Here is a 19,453-nt window from a genome sequence, read left to right on the forward strand (position 1 = left end):
GTGAATCCACTCACCGAAGGAGCCTCTTGTATCTCTGCATAGCAAAAAGCTTGGTCAGCCAAGGAACAGCTCTGCTCCAATGATGCAGGCATAACATGTGTTTGTAAAACCACACAGGGTACTATTCAGACAGACATACACTCTGGCTGCAGTCCACAGAGCAGCACGTCACCTCCGATTCCCCCTGCTTCCTCAACTGACGTCAGTGCGCGTCTCTGACTCCGCCCTACGCTTTTCGTCATACTCGTGACTCATTCAGCGGCTGGAGGATCGCATACCCAACGTCTCTATTCAGCTAAAAACATCCCACTTCCTCCGCCCATTAATCCACCTGCGACACCGCCCTCTCTTGTCGCTAGGCAACCAAGGGACGGAACCTTGGGGGAATAGTAATTAATGCCGCCTGGAATTTGAGCGGCAGCAGGGTGAGCGGTCTTTCGGGTCACCCTGCGCGGCAAGAATCCACGTATGCAACAGCCTAGGCTGAGCATCCCTTGGAGGGCGTGGCTACATAGCAATATATAATAATTTAAAAAGGGCAAATTTTATTAAAAAAAACAACAACGAATAAATAAATAAAAAATAAACAAACATCCCAGCAGTGATCAGAGCCCACCAACAGAAAGCTCTGTTTGTGGGCAGAAAAAAAAGGGGGGGGGATCACTTGTGTGCTGAGTTGTACGGCCCTGCAGTGAGCACTTAAAGCTGCAGTGGCCTAAATTGTAAAAATAGCCTGGTCACTACGGGGGTGTAAAGGTGCGTACACACATGCGACTATAGTCGTTTGAAACTATAGTTCCCCGATCGTTTCAAACGACGATCGTTTAAAAAAAAGCAGCCAACGATCATTAAGTCAAACAATGGACGAGCTAGATCGTTAAAAACGAAAGATCTGTCCTGGCGTATTATTTCCAACTACAATCGTTTGCAAAAGTGGTACATCGTTGGAAACGGTCGTTCGTACTAGGCTTGACATGCGCATTTCACTATTTCTCCATGGAACTTTTCATTTTTATGCGCAAGCGCAATAGTTGCTTTACGTGATGTAACGTTCATTCTAACGATCAGATCGTTACACACCTTTCAAAGCTAACTTTACTTAGGTCGTTCTTTCGTCAATTAAAAGTTTGTTCGTCGTTCACAACGAACGATCGTTGTCAAATGTGTGTACGTAGCTTGAGCCTATGGTCCTGAAGTGGTTTCCAGGGAACTTGTTTTCCAGGGTATCCACTCTTGCTTGGACTTTGAGTGGAGTAAGGGCTGGAACCCACTAGAGCAATTTTCCGAGGGTTTAGGAAACGATACAAACCGCTAGCGATTTCCCTAAACGCTCAGCTAATGTTGTTAATAGATGGGCCAAATTCCACTGGAGCAATTGATATTACCAAATCGCAAAACGCAGGGCATGCAGCATTTTTCGTGTTTAGCATTATAAACGCTGGCGTAATCACTCATCGAAACCTGCACAGGGCGATTTTGCTAGCGTTTTGAAATGACTGCACACTGTAAAAAAAATTAAAATTAATTGAAAGCACCAATCAGAAATAAAAACGCTAATCGCTACACAGTCGCTGGCAAAAAGCTGACACTTAAAAACGCTACCGCCACTGCTCAGAAATCGCTTACAAAACGCTCATACAAAACGCTAGGGATTGCGATAGCGATTTGTAGTGGGTTCCAGGCCTAAGGAAGAGCAGTGGTTCTTTGCTGTTTTACACCTTCTTTAGCTGGTAACTTTTTTTTCACACAAAAAAAGAAACAAATATACATAAATAAGTAATGTCATTCTAATTTGTTGCCCAATCCAACAAAACATCATGAAGCTTCCAATAAAGCAGTAATCTGGATTTATCCCCAGCCCTACTCAATAGTGTCCAGTCTTACAAGTTCACCAAAACCCAAAACTCAAGTTGTTACATTCTGAAAGTACGCGTGTTGTTTGGTGTAAATTCTAAGCACTGCTTTTGACATTGCACTTTTTAAATTAAAAATCTGTCTGAGGGCTCGTTTCCACTATTGCGTTGCGAAATCGCCGCAGCAAAATTCGCATGCGGATGCGAATTTTGCTGAATTTTCGTGCGAATTCGCATGAAAATTCGCATGGATGACGATGTATGCGAATTTAACCATGGCAATGCCGGTGTGGTTTTCTATTGATTTCATGCGAATTCGCATGCGAATTCGGATGAAAATTCGCATACCAAAACAGCATGCGAATTTCCTATTAAATACATTAGCGGCGATTCACATGCATTCCACTCGCAGGCGAATTCTGCGGCTCTTTTGTGTGTTTGGTTGACACAGACCCCCACCCATCCCTTGTGCGTAAAACTGAATATGATTGAGGTGAGCAGCTAAAGGAAGGAATATGTAAGCCATTTCCATGCTCCCCAATTCTCACTGTCTCTATCATGACCCTTTGCCGCCATCCGCAGCCACATGATTTCTACTTTGAGGTCCCATTTCCACTTGTGCGGTGCGAATTAGTCGTGGAAAACGCAAAAAACGAATTCGCATGCCGATGCAAATTTTACTGCGAATTTTACCATGAATTTGCGGGCGTTTTCGCATATGTTAGTAAGTATGCGGATTTAACCATGTCAGTGCCTGTGTGCTTTTACATTGATTTTTTATGCGAAAACGCCTGTGAATTTGCGGTAACATTTGCATACAAAAACGCATGCAAATTTTCTATTGAATACATTGTATGCGAAATTGCTCACCGCGAATTCTCATGGCTCTGCCGTGCAGATTATTCCTGCACACAAAACCGCACAGGATTTCTGACAAGTGGAAACAGGCCCATCTACTTGTATGGGTTATGCGAATCTGCATGCAGAAAACGCATGCAGATTCGCACAAGTGGAAACGAGCCCTAATACGTAGAAATGTACTCTGGCCTTATCTGTTCTTCCTACTTTGAAAGTCATATGGTCACTCCTGATAGACCTACCTGCTAGCTAAATCTATAGAGGGCAGGATGTGAGCTGGCCTGCACTGACAAGTACATCTAAGTCAGAAAAAAAACCTGTATTTTGTCCACCATTTTCCTTTTATACACGGTTTATATTCACATAGTTTAGTTCTGGATTTAAATGAACAGAAAATAACCTGCAAGAATAAGCTATTAGGGCTGGAACCCACTAGAGCGATTTTTTTTAAGCGTTTAGGGAGCGTGAGAAATCGCTAGCGATTTCCCTAAACGCTCTGCCAATGTAAATGGATGGTGCAAATGGATGGTGCAAATTCCGCAGAAGCGATTGAGATTAGCAAAATCGCAAATGCAGGACAAGCAGCATTTTGTTAGAGTTTGCGCTTCAATGTTAAGTATATAATCGCTGGCGTAATCGCTCATCAAAACCTGCACAGAGCGATTTTGCTAGCGTTTTTAAGTTACTGCACACTGTAACAAAAATAAAATTAATTGAAAGGACCAATCAGACTTTAAAATGCTAATCGCTACACAATCGCTGGCAAATTGATACACTTTTTGAAATCGCTCCCTAAAATGCTCATGAAATCGCTTACAAACTGCTCATACAAAATGCTAGTGACTGCGATTAGCGATAGCGTTTTGTAGTGGGTTCCAGGCCTAAAGGTGCGTACACACATGCGACTATAGTCGTTTGTAACGATCGTTCCCCGATCTTTACCAACGACGATCGTTACAAAAAACGAACCAACGACTATTAAGGCAAACGACGAACGAGCCAAATCGCTACAAAACAAAGTTCTGTCTTGGCGGATTTTTACCACCGACGATCGTTAGCAAAAGTGGTACATCGTTGAAAACGATCGTTCGTACCAGGCTGGACATGCGTATTTCACTTTTTCTCCAAGGAACTTTACAATTTTATGCGCAGGCGCATTAAGTGCTTTTACGTGGTGTAACGTTCGTTCTAACGATGTGATCGTTACACACTTTTTACAACTAACTTTACTTCGGTCGTTCTTTCGTCAATTAAAAGTTCGTTCGTCGTCCACAACGAACGATCGTTGTCGCATGTGTGTACGCAGCATTAGATTGAAGTTGCAATCATTTGACCTCTGCTTTCAGATTTCTAGTGCTATCTTGAATGGGCAAGACCCGCCCCTCCTTCTACATAGGTTAGATACAGGCCAGGGAGGCGGGGCTTCCATAGTTCCAATGCTAATAAGCAATAATAGTAACGGAGATGCTAAAATTATGATTCAAAGTAAACCTCTTGTTAAATACAGTATATGCTAATTGAGTAGTTCTAAGCTGCATACAATAAACATGATATTTGCATCAACTTGACATAATTAGTTTCTTATTGATCATCTACAATAACATTGGAAATGGAGCTAATGGTCTTATATGGTATATCGAACTTCCATCACAGTTCAAAACCACTACTTTTTATATCTACATAAAAATATGTTATTCAGATGAAATGGGAAAATCTGGATTCATTTCAGCAACTTGTTTGGCTTTAAACCAATTCAGACACTTCTCGATCTGCAATAGTTATTGTATTACAATACACAAATTAGCCACTAGAGGGAGACATTTGTTCCACTGCAATACCTCTGCTCTCCTGATCAATGACTGTGTGAGATAAGATATCAGCCATAGACAGTTCAGTGAGTCATGCCTGACGGCAGTTATCCCCCACAGCCCTTACTTGGATAAAGTGGACCTGAACTCATTACTTCCTCTCAGCTCTAAGGGCCCTTTTCCACCAGCGCAAAATAGCTGAATAGCAAAGACGCAAATCGCTACGGTTTGCTTTTTAACATAGGAATCGCGGTAGGTCATTTCCACTACCGCGATTCGTTTTTTACGGGAACGCGAACGCGCGGCGGAGCGATATTTGCCGCGATTTTGCTATGCAGTGCATAGCATAGCAAAATCGCGCCCTAAAAGATTAGCAGAATAGCAGCATCATAATAATATTTCTTTGTTGCAGCTGATACAAATCCTACAATAAATTTGCAGTGTATCTACTTCCTGCTTTCATGGAAGCAGACATATTGTTAACATCCTGTGCTTTCAAATAAGCTTAAACGCCGTGGCAGTCAGGTGACACAGGGAGAGATCAAATTACAATTTCTGCTTAGTCATAAATGAGGGGGAATTAGACAGGCTCTCTAAATACATACAGGGTGCATTTACCTATGTTTTCCTTATGTCCTGTGCAAGAGTTCAGGTCCACTTTAATACGAGATCATAGCAAAACAAAAGACAAAGACAAACACTTATATCGCGCTTTTCTCCTGGCGGACTCAAAGCACCAGCGCTGCAGCCACTAGGACGCGCTCTATAGGCAGTAGCAGTGTTAGGGAGACTTGCCTAAGGTCTCCTACTGAATAGGTGCTGGCTTACTGAACAGACAGAGCTGAGATTCAAACCCTGGTCTCCTGTGTCAGAGGCAGAGCCCTTAACCATTACACTATCCAGCCACAAAACATGTCTGAAATGTTATCAAATCAGAGTTTGCGCTATCGTGGCCACATGCAGCATCTGCAGAATAAATTCAAGACAGGCTGAACTTATTATCTTATTGTGTCTGCTGCACATCATTGCAGCTATACAGCCAAACTGATTAATATTTCAGCACCCAACTATATTCTGATATGACCCACCTAATAGCAGACAAGTTCCACAAAATCCAATCCTTGCTTAATCAGTCAAGAAATATTTAGATACATCCCACTACAAAACAGGAAGCCCTGTAGCGATCAAACATGACAGCCCAATGCCTATATATGATTACAAATACAGTTCATACATAGCAACAAGGTTTTTTTTTTAAACATGAGTACACACAGCGATACGATTATTTACATTCAACTGTCACTTTAAAGGGCACCCAAGGTGAAAATAAACTGAAGAGAAAAACAATTGTATCTATCTTCCGTCTCCTAAAAATGACTTTTTTAGATATCCCGCAGTATTATTTTATATTTAAATCTAGTTTCATTGTCTCTGCTCAATGACACCTTCATTGAAGTATGCAGGAGTTCAAATATATAAATTATTGACCCTTGCTACCTCTTTCCTGCTCTCAGAAGCCATTTACTGACAGGAAAGTATTTATGGCTGTAATTACTTATCAGTGAGGATTATGCTATAGTCTGACCCAGTCCCGAACCGGACAGAAACTGCCACTTGCATACCTGATGTTTAACTCTTTCAGGCAGAGAAAGAAAAAAAGGAACACAGCCTAGTTATTAGTGTGCTTGGCTCCATACATACACATGTCTATCTCATCATGCCACATGTCACCTCGGGTATCCTTTAATGAATTTATCTAAAAACATTTATGAGACTATTTTTCCCCTTTAAATTACAATCCCGTCACATGCAATCCCACATGGCTCTAGATCATGTAGCCATTGCTGGTAAACTGCCTTTAGGGTCAAAGGTCACTCACACCCTCAGACCATTCCCGAGGCAATCATTGTTTAGGCGGTTTGGCTCTTTCACATCCTAGCATAAAAGGCTTCCCCAACAATGGTCTGTCAGCCAGACTGCAGGAGATAATCACGTATGCATTGAAAATCATTACAGATTCGGGCGCTATATAAATACTAAATAATAATAATGAATAGTCACTATGTATCGTTAGCAGGGCGGACCACCTCCAAAGCAAACATGCTACAAAAGCCAGCTTGCAGCACACAAAATACATAAAGAAATCTCAGTAAAGACTTACACTGATTTTTGTCCCGTCCTTATTTACAATGACCTGTAAAGAGAGAAAGGAAACAAGTATTACTTGTGATCCAAAGAGGAGTTCCAATTGAGGTTAGGTCAAGGTCAATTAGGCCGAGATTTTTAGTTCCCCCCTCAATTAGAACTTATTCCAGATATCAATTACCCTGGGGGCAGGGACATAACTAGAGGGGAGCAACAACTAGAGAGGGTCCCAGAGCTGTGGGGGTCCCCACCTACTAACCTTCCCTTCCTCCGATACAGGGGACTATACTTCAGATCAGGTGTTTTTGTGGCTACACTTGCATACCTCCCAACTTTTTGAGATCAGAAAGAGGGACACTTAAGCCATGCCCCTGGCACACCCCTAACCACGCCCCGTCACACCCCTAGTCAAGAATACCATAAAGATTTCATAAGAAAAATATGTTTTATAATTCAAACCACACTGGTCCTTTTTATCTTGGTTCATTTTCCTGCATATTAACATTTTAAAATTAGTAATATATCAATTTAAAGGATGGGAATAAAGTTTAGTGAAAATCAAACACATTTTTTAGTAGAGAAATATATATATTTACATAGAAAGAGGGACAAAGTCCTGAAAGAGGGACAAAGGAGGAGGAAAGAGGGACAGAGGGACAGGGCTCCCAAAGAGGGAATGTCCCTCCAAAAGGGGGACAGTCTAGAGCTATGCACTTGTTATGGGTGTGAAGACCATGATGGCCACAGTTGTTTTATGACCTTTGTGAGATGGGCCCCTAAGGCCGTCAAGGGCACCCAGAGGAGGCAAGGGATGGGGTGTGAAAGTTTGGGGGTCCATCAAAGTTTCACTGGGGGGCCGTTATTAATCGCAGTTATGACACTGTGAGTCGCCTATTGAGTCATATAGACTATTCTGGAAACCTTTGGTCCCAGAGCCTTCTGTCATGCTGCTCCTAGCCTCCTACATTATGGAACTCCTTACCTCAGCAGATCAGGACAGCTCCATCTCTGGACGTGTTTAAATCCAGACTAAAAGCCCCCCTGTTCAGTTTGGTATTTGCAGAAATATACGTTTTGTTGTGTTACTACCTCAACCTACTACCAATTACTGAATTTGAAAGAGCCTAAATGCTTTGAGTCCTATGGGAGAAGAGCACTATAGAAATGTTTTTGTTATTGTTATTCTTCGATAGACAACTAGCCTTTTTTGGGAACTGTTACATCTACAACTCCCATCAAAAGACCTTTGGCTGATCATGGCACCTCTAGGCAGCCACAAGTCTAATTTACAGTGTTACACACGTCCATGGTGGATTGGTCTGTAATCCACCAATTTTACTACCTCCATGTGGTCTCAAAGCTTACCTACACAATCAGTTCGTAGCATTCAAAATCTGTTGTCCCCCATACTAAATGGAAGCGGTGAAATTGGCAAGTCGTTGCCCAATGAAAATAGCATGTGTGTACACAGCCTTCAATATGGAGCTGTTGTTAGCCTACCGAAAAAAAATTGGGGCAGATTTATCAAAACTACTGCAAACAAATTGGAGCAAATCTGTTGTTTGATTGGAGCAGATGCCAAAAGGAAATATTCTAATTGGTCGCTCTGAACACCTGTTGCACATTTGAACACGTTCCCGCCTTTAATAAATCTGTTCCTTTGATCTTTTGTTTTTCTATCAATCTTTATAGCTCCTACAAACCTAAGGTCTACCTAACATGCATGATTGGGGAGTGGTGTGGCTGCCACATCTCAACTGCCTGAGTCAGCAGCTTTGTGTAAAATGGCTGTCTGGCATTTTGTAGGTCAGTAGGCATTTCTCAAACGCCAACGATTGCCTCTCAGAAATGATCTACAGCAGCTGATGAGCGAGTTTATGGACTTCTTAGGATCAACTGGTTCACAACTATACTCACAGTTCATTCATGTTTACTGCAGCAGTTAAGCTGAATAGCCACCTTTTACTCTTAGATATTGTAGGCAACATTGGGGCCAGCTGACAAGACCCAACCATAACTTCCAGTTTGCTTGTTTTCGTTGGGATGCAACGAGGCAGGGTGGACATTCGGCATTTATTCTGCTCTTACCTGTTTAGCAACCTCAAAGTTCTAAAGGGAAAACAACATCAACTAGATGACTTCCAAAAATACAGTTGTCTTCTTGCCTTATGTCAACTCTGCATACACAGTCAATGGTAGTAGTTGCTGGGCATCCATAAGTTCCCATCAATGATTATAAAAGGAACTGTAATTTCTCACGACTTCAGGATCCTGCCAAGACTTATAACCCATCAAACCTCAACATTTTCTAGTCTACGCTATTGATATGCAGTTATCAATCTGATTTTGGAGCGGCACGTTTCATGGCCTACAGAGAGTCTTCCAAGCCAAACCAACCCAACCCAACAATGTTGTTGGTCTTGTTGGAATTAATTTTTTATGGCATTGTTGAGGCATACGTTGCTGATAATAGAGTTGAAATCTTGCCCAGTACCAAAACAAGCCAGATAACATGCTAATGCTCAAAAAAACGAACTCCAGACACATGGCTAGGTGCATGACTGAAAACCATATTATATGATCTGCCTAAAAAGGTAAGTCTGTCTCACCAGTGCTGTAATTCTGAGAACCCCAGACCTTATATCTGCATGTTGCACTCCAGCAAAGGGAGCAAGGCCAGGATCTGATAAATCTGTGAAGAGCAGCTGTACTCTGTTGAGTCATCACTGTGCATGCTCCTCAGACAAGTAAGGTGACAGCAAAAGATTGTCAACAACACCCATCTCTCCTTGTCTTGGTCTGAGAGCTGCTGTACAAAGGATGACAGGGGATAGATTCAGGTGTACAAACACACTGAAAGGCCAACTCCAGTGGTACATCTAAATAAGCCGTTAAGTTATATCTTAAGAAGCAGAGTGTCCAAATTTATATAAAATAATTCCTCTGCATACAAAAACCTCATTTTTAAAACCATGGGTCACATGACCGGAGGCAAGGCTCCATGGAGCGGACCGCTGCTGCTGATTGGCTTCCAACATTAATTATTCCTCAATAAATGTGGTGTTTTAAGAAGAGTTGTGCGGTTTCTGCGTCGAGGTGAGTGTTGCTCCCCCCATTCGACTACTGATTAGCTCAGCAAGATCATGCTCTAAAGGGGCGGGGCACAGACTATGCTCTCTGAGGAGATAATAGTTATAAGCTATTGAAGTCTGTCTTTCAGGAAATGGCTGAGGAAAGGGACTCCTAAAGTCCTGTTATTGACATCAGCTGATCGAGTAGCTTCTAGAAACCAGCTTTCCTAATGCCTGCGGAGGGCTAGAAATACTTTTATGCCTGAAACTTGTCTGTAAACCTTTTTTAATGAGCACCTAGCCGAATTATTATTATTTCCTTTTTTGTCGTACATTTGCCTGGAGTTTCAGCTTTAAGCCTATAGTGTGCGTTAAGGACGCTGTGTACTTATAAAATGGGACTGACTTGTCATAACAATAATCACCACAGTGAAAGAGCGAGCGGAGCTGGGCGTCCCAGGGTGCGCGTCTGCCAGTGTGCTGTTTACACATACAAGTAGCAGGAATAAATACCAGAGCACAGGCGATGCATTCTCTCCAAACCATCCTCCCACACAGCGCAAAACACATGCATGACTTTCCGCCTCAATTGTGAGGCTGGCGAACGCTTTATTTATTTATATTACACATTTATACAGCACCTTTCTTAGTGATATCATTTCATCCCTCCAGCCTGATTCAGCCGGAGGGAGAGAGCGCAAATTAATGCGCTAGACTGTCCTAATCTTGGCGGTGAGTGTGACAAGAAAGACGTGAGAGCTGGGATAGAGTCGGATGATGCTCTAATGCTGTATAAATGGAGGGATGTGCTTACAGAGCGTTGGAAATGAGACGCTTAGAGGGCCCTGACCCTAGGAGCTTACATTCTAGCAGTGATGGAGCATTTGATTAAAGGACAACTGAAGTGAGGGGAATATGGAGACTGAAATATTGATGTCCTTTTAAGCAATACCAGTTGCCTGGCAGCCCTGCTGATCCTCTGCCTCTAATACTTATAGCCATAAACCCTGAACAAGCATGCAGCAGATCAGGTGTTTCTGACATTATTTTCAGATCTGACAAGATTAGCTGCATGCTTGTCTCTGGTGTTATGTAGACACTATTGCAGCCAAATAGATCAGCAGGACTGCCGGGCAACTGGTATTGTTTAAAAGGAGATATTTATGGCAGCCTCCACATCCTACTCACTTCAGTTGTCCTTTAAGAGTAGCCTCTGTTCAATGGCAGATAAAGAGAGTGAAGGGAGGAGGTTGAGCATTTAAAATGAAGTCGGGGGAGCAAAAAGTGACAAAAGGGGGGGGGGGGACACAGGATGAGTAGAGGGACGTGTGTGTGTGTGTGTGGGGGGGGGGGCAGTAGACAAAGAGAAGAGAAAGGGAGTGAGGGAGAGAGAAGGTGGGGAAATAGAGAGAGGCTGGGAGGAGAGGAGGGCGAGATGGCCGAGAGACCGAGGGGAGAGAGAGTATAGAGCAATAACAGGGACTGGGGAGGGGGTGAAAGGGGTGTGGCTCAGATAAGGTCAAATAAAAGTGGGGTGTACTGTAAAAATAGAGAAGAGACAGATATTAAAGAGCAGAGGGGATGGGAAGAAAGTGGCAGTAGATGGATACATGGAAGAGCAGAGAGAGGAAAAGAGAAAGAGGTGGGAGCATTTGGAGGGATGAGAAAGCAAGAGAGAGAGAGAGGGGGGGGGGGGGGGGGGGAGATAAGAAGAGGAAGGTGGGATAGAGAGGGTGAGAGAGAGGTAGTCCGGAAATGGTAATGATGGGCAGAGGATGGGGAGAGGGAAAGAGAAAAGGGGGGAAGTCAATAAGAGAGAAAAGGGGAGATAAGAGATGAAGAGAAGAGGATGGATAGGGGGGGGGGGGGGGGGGGGGGGGCTAATGAGGGAATAGAACTGAAAGTCAACAAAAAAGGAGAGAGTTGACTGAGCGGGATGAGAGGGAGTGTGTGTGCGTTTCCTGTGTGTGTGTGTGAAACTTAAGTATGTGTATGTGCACAGTGTGTGCAAGTGTGAATGCACAGTGTGTGTGTGTGTGTGTGTGTGTGCGTGTGTAAGTGTGTATGTGTGTGTTTGTACAGTGTGTGTGTGGTGTATGCGTGTGTTTGTACAGTGTGTGTGTGTGTTTGTACAGTGTGTGTGTGTGTGTGTGTGTGTGTGTGTGTGTGTGTGTGTGTGTATATGTGTGTAGAGTGTGTGTGTGTGTATATGTGTGTAGAGTGTGTGTGTGTGTATAAGTGTGTGTGTATAAGTGTGTGTAGTAGAGAGAATGTGTGAGCCACGCAGAGAGCAGAGAGGTATCTGCGCAATGAGGACAGGCAGCGAGACACAGAGAGCGCTGGTGATTATGTCCGTGCCATGACAGAGATGGATCTGAATGCTCATTAGGATGAAGGAAGCCTGGGGAACATATTTCAAGCTTAATATTCACATGTACATTAATTAATCCATTCACAGGCCATTCGCTCTCCGGCAGAGATCATATTCGGAAGGGGGTCATTTTGGGATTGACAGGCTGCCGCTGCATTCTGGTTTGGTCTGTCCACATATATATACTGTGTGTGTGTGTATATGTATGTATGTGTATATATATATATATATATATATATATATATATATATATATATATATATCTATATTTATATATATATATTGGTGTATTTATCCATGATGTGCAGCTGCTCTGACGAGTGCATAGACTTGGCGAGCTGATCATACGATACCCATGTTCACTTATACTGATATATATATCTATATATATATATATATCTCAGTGTATTTATATACGATGTGCGGCGGCTCTGGCGAGCGCACTGCCTTGGCGAGCCGATCTCCTCCCCGGAGCCCGGGCCAAATGACATAAAGCTGAGTTACGGCTCTTGCCGAGTACTGTCCCATATTAAAAAGGGGTCAATTGACTTCCATCTCCAGAGCAGCAGATTCTCCATTTGCAGCGCGGCGCTGGTCCTGCGATGGATTTTGGCCGTTCTGCTCCTGCGGATGCCCCTGCCTCGCATACATTTAGCTCAGTAATCAAGCCTGTCGATATCTATTTACTTCCATTTAAATAACTAATTGTGGAAGAAGAGCCTGGCCTGGGCAAGGAGGGGGGGGAGGAGGCGGGGGATGGGGGGTGGGTGTCGTTTTCCAATAAAGGGGTGAAGAGAATTGAGTATAAAGAGATGATGGGCTGATTTAGTTCATCCATTGATTAAATAATAGTCTTTCATCAGGCAGAGTGCTATGTGTTGAATGCAGGAAACCCTCAGCTTCCCATCAGGATGACTCTTTTATTGGTTTGATTGGTAGCTGCTTTGGTTTTTTTTTGTTTTACATTCCATGCCTGCTCTTTTATAACCAATCAAAATCCTTTTCCCATTGCTGTGGTGGATCTGCGCTGATGATAGCTGAAATCTGATTGGCTGCTGCAGGAGAATGCACACCACGGTCCCCCCATCTGTTTCATAAGTGGTAGAATGGTTTCCAAGGGGCAAAAACACTGAGGTTTCCATTAGCTGAGAGCAGCCAGGGCAATAAAAAAAAAATACATTTTTGATTGGTTGAAGAAAGCAGCGATAGGATGCCAAGTATATCAACCCAAAGGATCCAACCAGCAATTGGTTCTCTTAAATAACTAATCGTCAGATGAAATAAGACTCATTTTAGGAAGGGGAAGTAAAGGATCCCTCCCCTTCCAGTGTGTTTGTGGAGATGTGGAGGGTGGGTGGCTTAGATTAGACCTTTTACCGGCCAAGTCTGAACCTCATTCCTATTGGCTGTTTGTATGTGTGTGTGGGCGGGGGGCGGGTAGATTTGACCTCTTAATGAAGCCTTGATGGCTCATTGCCACGTTTTGTACCTCACTCCTATTGGCTGTTTTTGTGTGTGTTTGTGTGTGTGGCGGGGGGGAAGGGGGGGTATTGATGCCTTGATGGCTCATTGCCAAGTCTGAACCTCATTCCTATTGGCTGTTTGTGTGTGTGTGGGGGGGGGGGCAGATTTGACCTCTTAATGATGCCTTGATGGCTCATTGCCACGTTTTAAACCTCACTCCTATTGGCTGTTGGGGGGAAGGTAGATTAGACCTTTTAATGGTGCCTTGATGGCTCATTGCTAAATTTGAACCTCATTCCTATTGGCTGTTGGGGGGAGGGAGGGGCAGATTAGACCTTTTAATTGGTTTCTTGATTGCCTGTTGCCATGTCTGAACCTCATTCCTATTGGCTGTGTGTGTGTGTGTGTGGGGGGGGGGGGGGTAGATTTGATCATTGCCAGCTTTGAACCTCATTCCTATTGGCTGTTGGGGGAAGGAAGGAGTAGATTAGACCTTTTAATGGTGCCTTGATGGATCATTGCTAAGTATGAACCTCATTCCTATCGGCTGTTGGGGGGGGGGCAGATTAGACCTTTTAATGGTGCCTTGATAGATAATTGGCAAGTACGAATCCCTTTCCTATTGGCTGCGGGGAAAGGTGTGTGTGTGTGTGTGGGGGGGGGGGGGGGTAGATTAGAAATTTTAATGGTACCTTGATGGATAATTGCCAGGTTTGAACCCCTTTGCTATTGGCTGTGAAGGACACAGATTATGAGCAGTCACCAGAATGTGGAGGGAGGGAGTAGATTAGACCTTTTAATGGTGCCTTTATGGCTCATTGCCAAATTTGAACCTCATTCCTATTGGCTGTTGGGGGAAGGGGGTAGATTAGACCTTTTAATGGTGCCTTTATGGCTCATTGCCAAGTTTGAACCTCATTCCTATTGGCTGTTGGGGGAAGGGGGTAGATTAGACCTTTTAATGGTGCCTCGATGGATAATTGCCAAGTTTTAACCTCATTCCTATTGGCTGTTGGGGGGAAGAGGGTAGATTAGACCTTTTAATGGTGCCTCGATGGATAATTGCCAAGTTTGAACCCCTTTCCTATTGGCTGTAAAGGACACAGATCATGAGCAGTCACCAGAATGTGGAGGGAGGGAGTAGATTAGACCTTTTAATGGTGCCTTGATGGCTCATTGCCAAGTTTGAACCTCATTCCTATTGGCTGTTGGGGGGAAGGGGGTAGATTAGACCTTTTAATGGTGCCTTTATGGCTCATTGCCAAGTTTGAACCTCATTCCTATTGGCTGTTTGGGGAAGGGGGTAGATTAGACCTTTTAATGGTGCCTCGATGGATAATTGCCAAGTTTTAACCTCATTCCTATTGGCTGTTGGGGGGAAGAGGGTAGATTAGACCTTTTAATGGTGCCTCGATGGATAATTGCCAAGTTTGAACCCCTTTCCTATTGGCTGTGAAGGACACAGATCATGAGCAGTCACCAGAATGTGGAGGGAGGGAGTAGATTAGACCTTTTAATGGTGCCTTGATGGCTCATTGCCAAGTTTGAACCTCATTCCTATTGCCTGTGAGGGACAGAGATCACCAGCAGCTACCAGAATGCAGGGGAGCCTGTCAATCAAACTTCTGCCTGTAGATAACGTATTGTTGCACAAAAGCAGTAGTCATTACCTTGCTCCTGCCCCCGGGGGCGGTCATTGGCAGCTCCATTGCCGTCTCCCTGGTCGCCTCCTTGAGGTACCACCATTGGATCTCCAAAGAGAAGGACGTGGATCCACTGGCCCGGAAAGCACAAGGCATCTCTATATCCTCTCCCTCCCTCACTGTCACATCTTTGGGGACTTCAGTAAACGTCGCTGAGAGTGGGAGATAGAATTACAGGAGGGGGAAGGATGGTTAACAGCACAGATTAATAGACAGGATTAGACCGCTTCCCCATAATCTGATCAGGTTTTACTCCTGGGTCTACCGAGCATTGTTAAATTAGACTCTAGTGGATTAAAAAGTCAAGCCATATTGCTAAGGACCTCTGTCCACTGGTCTTTCCTTAGAAACCAATAAATCTTCCTAAGATAAGACCCAGAAAGCCCTCTTTCCAATCTTCAGAGCTCTCTCTGTATGAGAACCCGGACTACGTGGACCTGCTGCAAGGGCAAACTATTGATTCTTCAACGCTGCTTCTTGCCAGGTAGAAAGGCAGACCTGATATAAGATCTGCTTCTTAAATCATCCTACAAGGCAGCATCTCCGCTTCACATGGGTTGAAAATACGTGTGGAATCCACAATCTCATAACGTATCTGCAAATCTGCCTCGTCTACGGCTTATAGACACACTGCAGCACTTGTTCTACAGGCATCAGTCTATGTGTACAGCACCGTCTATACGTGTACGTTAAACACTGACATGTCCCCAAACACTGCACTCTTGTGTGACTACCAAGCCCCCCCCTTTAAATACCAACTATGGCATTGACAAAATCACCCATCTTTCAGCTACAGAAGAGAACCGATATGCATATATACATGTTTTAGCAGTTTTTCCCCTCCATGCTTCCTGTGCAGATGTTATATTGTTTTCTATGTTGCTCAAAACTCTCATTTGAAATGCTAATTCTCGCTTCCTAATGTGAACGGAGAGTTTAAGTGCTGCACCTGTAAGGAAGAATGTCCCTCAAGATGGTGCAGGACTCAACAAAGAGGGGTGATAGAAGGCAGAATCGGGGAGGGGGGGCTGGATAAGAAAAGACTGACTGAGGAGCCTTGCGAGATCTCAGTTATGGAAGGTAGTCTCTTGGTACTTACCGCTGACACTAAAGAGTAGAGGTGAATTCAGCATCAAGTAACAGAGGGCACTAAATAAGCCTTGTTTTTCCATCTCATGCATGTCAGTTTATGGCCAAGGAGCAGATAGACAAACAGCACAGGTGGTTCCCCCGGAGCAAATTAGGAGATTTTCAATCCCATGGTCAAAGTGGAGAAATGTAAGAGGTATCGATGGAGATTTATAGGTGGAATAGATATATATGAAATATTTTTCTTTTCCCAAAATATAGACCACACCAACGTGATCCTTACTAGGAGCCAGTTATAACATCCACATTGAGGCTGGTGGGGTCTCCTTTTAGATCGACTAAAGCCAGAGCAGGAACCCAATCTCAGATCTCCAGAAATCTACCTCGAACAGAGTAGGATGTGTATTTCGCTATCCAAAAGCCAGGAGGAGAAGGTGCACCATCCAGTAGCCCATCCCAAGATTAAGCCTTGCAGTCCACAAGACCTACTGAGTCAACAAGCGGTGTTGCTGTCACTCCAGATCATGGGAACAGTCCATTACTTGCTGGGATTTTGGTGACCAGGATCTTTCCCTTTACGAGAGACACGACTAGCAGCACTTTTTCTTACATATATTTTTATAGATATATATATTTTTTTGGTTTATCCAATTCACCCGTCTACTCTTCCTCCAGCCTTTAGTTCCACAGCGAGCACCTCGGTAGATCTGGAAGCAAATCAAAGCAAAAAAAAAAAAAATGTTTTCAATCCAAACATATAATTCCAGAATAACGATTAATCAAATGAAACGAGGTTGCGAAAATCTTTCATCCAGCTCCTTGATTTGGTTAAACCATCAAATGACATTTTGCAATAAACAGAACCCCCAACCGATGCACAAAGGTCATTTGGCTTCTTAAGAATAAAGTGAGCTTAAAAAAGCATCCACTTTACAACAAGGATAAAAAAAAAGAAAAGGAAGAAGGGAAAAAAATGCTCATCTGTTCCCAGTTCGTGAGTCTTCTTAGTCCCCCACTTCACCAAAAGAAGGAGGGGAGGGATTGAGAGGGCACGTATGTTTAACCCCTACGGAACCTGACTTCATCAGTATCTTCTACATCTACCTACACGTATTTCCAAAGACTGCCCCAAACCCCTCCATTCCCTCTTTTCATGGGAGAAATATAAAAACTGTTGTGTTGTCAACAAGCAGGGAGACCACAGGGGATTCTAAATCAATGTAGAGGGGGGGTTTGAATGCACTTGTGACAACAATAGGGGCATTAAAATGCCTTTTTCGAGGCTACCAACCCAACTAATGGCTTTGTCAGGAGGAACAAAAGGACATCATAGGCTCGTAAACTCAAACCAACTGCACTTCATTCAATGGTTATTGCACTTTAAGGAAAATAGGCAATTAAAATGATTATATTGCTGCGTTTAACCCTCGTGTGCACTCTCCCAAAAGCATCGTCTCCCCTTCCCCCCTCCCTAAACAAAAAATATATATATGCGATGTGACATAAAAAGGCTTAAATGTTTCCTCTCTGTGCCTTGTCGATTAATTATGCAATTACACAACTGCTTAGTGCTTCCCCCAATTCTAAAGCTGCCTTTTTTTCGGTTGGTGCAGCAGAAACTCCTACGTGATATTTGGGATAAGGGGGGGTCTACTGGCATGACAGCAACCTGTGTGCATCCTGATGCCCGGGGGCCCCTGCTAGGTGGTCAGATCACTGGGAAATATACAGAAACATACATGATAAAAGTTCTACAAAAGGTAGACCTACCTGTATGATAAAATACGGACAACAATTAAATCCTGGGCTCGGTAGCAGCGGTCAAATGTGAGGAAGCCCAAATGGATCTGGTTGTCCTACTCCGAACGCTATGACTTCATTCCTGCACCCCAGCCTATTGCATTGAATTAGGGGCTCGTGCTACAGATTCTATGCAGTCAGGGAACACCAGCTCCAAGGATAAGAAGGACAGATGCATGCTGTAGGGTGCCTCAGCCTTGGAGGAAGGAATACAAGAAGCAGGTACCCTAAAAAGAGGTCTATGAGCAGCAGACAGAAGAGATTGCTCACCTTTCAGCTCTGCCATGCAGTCTGAGGAGAGAGCAGGATTGCATTGGCGTCTGTAAGAGAGGAAAGACTCGAAGATTTGCAGGGGACAACGGGAGCTGGGGCGAGCATCCTTCCAGGATCAATCTGCTGGCAAACCTGCTTTTATTTGCTCTATTTCAGGAATACAGTGGCTTCCATTCTGTGCTTCTCTCCTTTCTGCAAAGTTAGCAGTCAGTGCTGTAGCCAGCTATCCCCCCCCCTACACACCCCTCCTCTGCCCTATGCAGTGAGATGGAACAGGCTTGCTGGATAGAGCAGCAGCAGCAGAAACAGCTAGCAGTGTGTAGAGCGGCTTAACCCATTCATCTGTGGGTTTTTACATGCTGTGGTCATTGCACTGAACTCAAGTTGCTCTGCAGACCTCCGCCTGCTCCTAACATGTGATTACCCCTTCCCAAAATGTAGTTCTGATCTCCCCCCCTCCTCTCTCTCCCTGCCACAGTCAACAGGGATGCAGTGCAGAGTCACAGGAATGATGCCTCAGCCTCTAGACTACAACTGCTGCTGCTGCTGATGCTGGGAACAGAAAGGAGCAGGCATGCTCTCTGCCGCAGACAGGGGGCGCACCTCTACCAGGTATTCGAAGACTGACCTGCAGCTGAATCTCAGCCGTATCAAAAGCAGAGTTGCCTACATAGTAAAACCAATGCCAGGGACATTTTAAAGGAAACCTGTGGTGTGAGGGATGTGGAAGCTGACATTTTTATACCCTTTTGGAAAAATGTAACAGACCTTTGCTGTTGTTATTTGTAAAATAAATAAATAAAAAAAATATCTCCCAGCATGCATTCATGGTCTGGATGCATGCTGTTACTGGATTTAACTGGCTCAGTGTTAAAACAGTTGAAATCCACACATTTGCAAATCTGCTGCATTTGATTGGTCCATTTAAAAAAATAAAAAAATAAAAAATTATATATATATATATTTGTATTTATATAGTGCTGATATTGTCTGCAGCACTTTACAGAGTACATAGTTA

At 43.7% G+C, this 19,453-nt stretch overlaps 1 protein-coding gene across 2 annotated transcripts in view; it reads right to left on the reverse strand.

The window, feature by feature from the left end:
• Positions 1 to 18,896, reverse strand: part of VSTM2B (V-set and transmembrane domain containing 2B) — a 128,020-nt gene extending 109,124 nt beyond the window's left edge. The window contains exons 1-4 of one of the 2 annotated variants that reach the window (XM_068259742.1): positions 18,433 to 18,896; positions 16,373 to 17,069; positions 15,241 to 15,425; positions 6,681 to 6,713 (exon numbers count right to left, since the gene is read on the reverse strand). In XM_068259742.1, the coding sequence (XP_068115843.1) occupies positions 6,681 to 6,713; positions 15,241 to 15,425; positions 16,373 to 16,454 (300 nt within the window). In that variant the 5' untranslated portion in view covers positions 16,455 to 17,069; positions 18,433 to 18,896. Of the gene's footprint in view, positions 1 to 6,680; positions 6,714 to 15,240; positions 15,426 to 16,372; positions 17,070 to 18,132 lie in introns of both variants that reach the window. The other variant, XM_068259741.1, reaches the window with a different exon arrangement.
• Positions 18,897 to 19,453: the final 557 nt, after the last annotated feature.

This window comes from Hyperolius riggenbachi, chromosome 11, assembly GCF_040937935.1.
Source record: "Hyperolius riggenbachi isolate aHypRig1 chromosome 11, aHypRig1.pri, whole genome shotgun sequence".
In the NCBI taxonomy this organism is placed as follows: Eukaryota; Metazoa; Chordata; class Amphibia; order Anura; family Hyperoliidae; genus Hyperolius; species Hyperolius riggenbachi.